The sequence below is a fragment of the Blastocystis sp. subtype 4 genome, assembly GCF_000743755.1.
Source record: "Blastocystis sp. subtype 4 strain WR1 chromosome Unknown seqid_0500, whole genome shotgun sequence".
Taxonomy (NCBI): Eukaryota; class Bigyra; order Opalinata; family Blastocystidae; genus Blastocystis; species Blastocystis sp. subtype 4.
The window spans coordinates 1-4,676 of record NW_014569047.1 but is presented as its reverse complement, the minus strand read 5'-3'; the positions used below and the strand labels follow the sequence as shown (position 1 = coordinate 4,676).

General features: G+C 41.0%; 3 protein-coding genes across 3 annotated transcripts; 1 reads left to right on the top strand and 2 right to left on the bottom strand.

The window, feature by feature from the left end:
• Window positions 1–58: 58 nt before the first annotated feature.
• JH06_5015 (hypothetical protein) lies at window positions 59–1,184 on the bottom strand (the record flags this gene model as incomplete). Its single annotated transcript, XM_014669552.1, is given in 5 exon segments — window positions 59–160; window positions 191–569; window positions 601–710; window positions 742–938; window positions 953–1,184. 5 exon segments carry the CDS (start codon window positions 1,182–1,184, stop codon window positions 59–61), a joined length of 1,020 nt encoding a protein of 339 aa, XP_014525038.1.
• Window positions 1,185–1,239: 55 nt separating this feature from the next.
• Window positions 1,240–2,028, bottom strand: JH06_5014 (hypothetical protein; the record flags this gene model as incomplete). Its single annotated transcript, XM_014669551.1, has 6 exons — window positions 1,240–1,410; window positions 1,441–1,521; window positions 1,553–1,651; window positions 1,683–1,794; window positions 1,830–1,906; window positions 1,939–2,028. 6 exons carry the CDS (start codon window positions 2,026–2,028, stop codon window positions 1,240–1,242), a joined length of 630 nt encoding a protein of 209 aa, XP_014525037.1.
• Window positions 2,029–2,132: 104 nt separating this feature from the next.
• On the top strand, window positions 2,133–4,264 carry JH06_5013 (replication factor c subunit 1; the record flags this gene model as incomplete). The annotated part of the gene is made up of 7 exons (XM_014669550.1): window positions 2,133–2,179; window positions 2,212–2,654; window positions 2,684–3,049; window positions 3,079–3,277; window positions 3,307–3,510; window positions 3,541–3,979; window positions 4,010–4,264. 7 exons carry the CDS (start codon window positions 2,133–2,135, stop codon window positions 4,262–4,264), a joined length of 1,953 nt encoding a protein of 650 aa, XP_014525036.1.
• Window positions 4,265–4,676: the final 412 nt, after the last annotated feature.

The following is a 4,676-nucleotide window of genomic DNA, read 5'->3' as shown; positions in this document are numbered from 1 at the left end:
AATCAAGACACCAAACCCACCTGCATCAGTAACAACTAACAATGAACCATCATGATCTTCACTCACTAGCAATACGACGGCCTTGAGGCAGTGACTGATGACGGAGAACAGTACCAATGTTCTGAAGATCCTTCCACACATCACAACGAATCACTCCATTCTATCTCTTACACTCACAATCATTCTCTACATTACGAAGGAGCTGATCACACACAGCATCATTGGCAGCCAGTGAAGCTGAATGTGAAGCTGAGGCCTTGGCACCTGCTGCACCACGATTCGCCTTGATCAACAATACAGGCTTCTCCTGTGTGGTTTTACGAACCTCCTTCATGAATTCAGGACCATTATGGAATCCTTCAAGATACGCCCAGATCTGCTTAATTGTTGGCTCTGAGGTATAATAACGAAGAGCATCAATCTCATCCACATCACAGGCATTTCCAAATGAGATAAACTTGGATATCCATTCATCATTCGTACGGCCTGCTAATTCGTTCAGAACTGTTACTCCAAGGGCTCCGCTCTGTGAGAATATACCAACAGGACCAAAACCAGGTTTTGCAAGTCTATTTGTGAGCAAACACCCAAATGGAATACCCGATTTCTGGAAGGAACATAGTATCAACACTGTTTGGATCATAAACGCCCATACAATTCGGTCCAATGATACGACAGTTGTACTTCTTAGCCAACTCGACAATAGCTTGCTAACCATTACCCAAGTCCATATTCACTCACCTGAGCTTCCTTTCCTTCCTTCGTCTTGGATTCAGCAAAACCTCCTGTAACGACAGTGATCCACTTGGCGCCATTTTCCATAAGCTCTTTCACTGACTGAACTGCAAATTTCGCCGCGACAACAACAACAGCTCCTTGTGTTTCGTGACCCACTTCTTGGATGCTCTTATATATCTTCTTTCCAAATACTTCACCTCCTAAATCGTCAAACCAGCAAGAAGAAGACAAATACCTTTGGGATTCACAAAAGCAACATCACCTTTGTATTTATTCACAAAGTTTTCGGCAATAATATAACCCAGGCTGCCCTTCTTATTACTGGCACCAACAATGGCATAGGACTTGGCATTGAAAAAGCCATCAATTGGATAGTCCTTGATGGACGAGGCAAACATTCTAGCCAGTCCAGCTGGTCTCATGGTGGCAACTCGACTCACAAACATCGTTCAAAGGAAACAATACTGGGGAAACGTAGAAACTCCAACAAACAACAATCCATTAATAACTACTCAATTCACTTTCCTTCCTTCTTTTCCTTTGCAATCTAAACAATAAGAAGCATAAAAACACATCAACTTGATCTTGAAGGAATGCAAGACAGCGATTCATATTCAAAGTCAGGATGGTAGTTTGGTCCCGATAGTAGTTGTATTGTTTATGGAATATGTCCTACAGATCAATTCCATTCCATGGACTCACTTCATTCTTTACTAAGCGCTCGTGTTTTTCTTTGGCGAACTTTAAGGCTTCATCCAGGGTCATTTCCACAATCACAGTACTCTATCGTTGACACAAAAGTCACTATGAATACACTCAACTTCACATAACACTTGTCCTGAGGAGGAATGGTAGATTCCAGGAAGAGAAGAGGAGCAACGCTAAAGAACGATTTTGTTTCTTCCTCAGCATCCTATGCCCTTAGATCGTTAAATATCAAATACTTTCCTTCGAATCAGCTCTTCCAGAGTCGATATCTCCTCTTTCGTTTTGCTGATACTATTCAGAATCAGTTGCCATGTACGATCTGTGCTGGTGATTAATTTGCTAAAACGACTGAAAGATAAGAAGCGGGTATCAAAAACACCTACTCTTGCAAAACTTGACATACTGAATACAGAATGGAAACAGAAATGCGCTCCTTCTGACAAAACTCTGGAATATTTTCCTAGTTGTCACCGATTCAGCAAACAACACTACAACAAAGACTACTCCACTTCCACCCATTTCCTTGTTCTCATAGAGCAGAATATCAGTGGAAACTTCAGTTCTAAGACCCTCAGAAGACATCACAAGAAACAAGTGATTCTAATAAAGATTGTGAATTTGAAACTCTTCGTAGTTCTAAGAGATTCACAACATGTAAAGGAGTATCTAACCAACTCATGTCTAGAATGTCGCCAAGACAGACCAAAAAAGGAAAGGCAGTTCGGGCAGTCTTGTACTATCTATAAGAATAGGATTTGAATGTAGAAGTGATGAAGATTCTATGGAAGAACAGATACAACCTATTGAGAAGCCTAAACGCCGGCAAGCAAGGAAAACAAAGGCGAAGAAAGAGGAAGATGCAGATGATCTGAAGGACTTCATTGTGGATGAAGACGAACTAGAAGAAATTCCAAAGAAGAAGAAAAGGTCATCTAAAGCTACCTCGCGGACGAAAGCAGAATCAGCCTCAGATACTGTGACGCCTAAACCTCAAAAAGTGGAAAAGAGGAAGATATCTGGTGGTTACAGACCAAAGTGGCTTGGTCCCGAACGTGATCCTCCTCGACATGGAAGCAAACCGATACCGGAAGGAAAGCCACAGTGTCTCGAAGGAATTATTTTTGTTCTAACTGGATTAAACGAAAGTTTGACTCGCGAAGAAGTCTCAGAATTGATTTCTCGTTATGGAGGGCAGGGAACGAAGCTTGGTTTAACACTAGAATTGAACGTTCCGCAGTCAGTGGAAAAACAAAGTATCTTGTAGCGGGTTTTGAGATGGAGGATGGTCGTCCAATCACAGAGGGTTCGAAGTACAAGGCAGCAATCGCAAAGGGAGTGAAGATTATAAACGAGGATGACCTGCTTCAGATGATTCGAGATAGCAATCCTGAAGGAGCATCCAAGTATGAAGCCATCAAACAAGAGAAAGAACAGAATGAACTGCTTACTGAACAAGAACTGATGAAAGATCACATTGCTCTCTCTTCATCCCTTCTTACCGTAAAGTATGCACCGCACAATCTCAAGGAGATTATTGGAAATCCAAAAGTCATCGCAAATCTCCAATTGTGGTTGAAAGAATGGGATGATGTTCACATTCACCGTACATGTACACTTTGACTTCCATTGTAGAAACGACTGTCATTCAATGGAATAGACAAAACCCAGGAGCCCGAGCAGCCTTATTGAGTGGGCCTCCAGGAGTTGGGAAGACTACTACAGCTCACCTAATAGCAAGGGAACAGGGACGTGAGGTTATCGAGTTGAATGCAAGTGATAAACGGAGTATGAGTAAGATCCGAGAGGCACTAAGAGATAGTGTGTTGACTCAGTAGGATTTGGAAGATTGATCATGATTAGATCAATTTATCATACACAGAAAGTGGTTATTATGGATGAAGTGGATGGAATGAGTACAGGTGATCGTGGAGGGATTCAAGAATTAATTAGAATCATCAAAACAACACAAACTCCAATCATTTGTATTTGTAATGATCGTGAAAGTCCTAAAGTACGTTCTCTGGCTAATTCATGCTATGATCTTACATTCAGTAAGCCTACACAGTATGATTGGATGGATTCTGTTACTTGTAGATCAGATCTTATTCATCGTCTCCAATATATCTGTAACCAAGAATCGATTCCTCTCACTGTTGATCAACTTACACTTCTAGTTGAAGCAGCAGGTGGAGATATTCGACAGAGTCTCAACAAGCTTCAAATCATTTCTTCTAGCTCCAATTCAGTTATTGATAGTCTATTACCATCATTCTCCATCGATACGTTTCTATCCCAGAGTGGATTTCAGATAGCCAAACAACTTCTTGTGGGAGCAACCAACCACTCCTTATCAGACCGTTATTCTATGTTCTATAATGATTATGAGATGACTCCACTTATCATTGAACAGAACTATCTTGATTCCATTCACAGTAAACACTATTCTGAAGACAGGGTTATGGATGTCATTGTTGCTGCAGCTGATGGGATTTGTGATCTAGAACGATTTCAGTCGATAATGCGACGTGAGAATGTGTGTCATGGTAGGATCTCTAATCCATAGCGATGGTCTTTGCTTCCTACTGTAGCGTGCATGACAATACGAGCAGCCAATTATGCTTCAGGATCCTTTGTGTTTACTAAATTCCCTCAGTTTTATGGCAAGAATTCACGAATGGGAAAAGCGAAACGATTGATGTTGGGATTGATCAGTCATATATCCAGTCATACGAGTATTAGTCGAAGTACTGTGGCATTGGATTATAGTGAAGTGTTGAATCAATACTTACTGTGTCCTTTGTTGAATGGTGATGTATGAATGGAAGGTTCGAATGAAGGATAGAGTGAAAAGTGTATTGACCGATTGGATGAATATGGATTAACTCGAGAGGATCTGATTGATTGTTTGAATGGATATCCATGGGAAGGAACAAAGAGTAGATTTGAAGAGGTGGATAGTAAGGTTCGATCTTCATTCACTCGCAAGTATAATAATCGTGAACATCTCTTAGCAAATACCTTTGCGTCTGGAGATAGCTTAGTTTGTCAAGGAAAACGACGATCAGTGAAACGAGGAGGAAAAGGTGAGAATTCGAGATCTAAACGAGGTGTATCACAACAAACAATGGAAAAAGAGACTTCAGAAGAGGATGATGAGGATGCTCTGTTTGTGATCTAGAGAGTGTTTATTACAAACAAGGGATTTAGATTGGGTTCGAAGAAGTACCTGA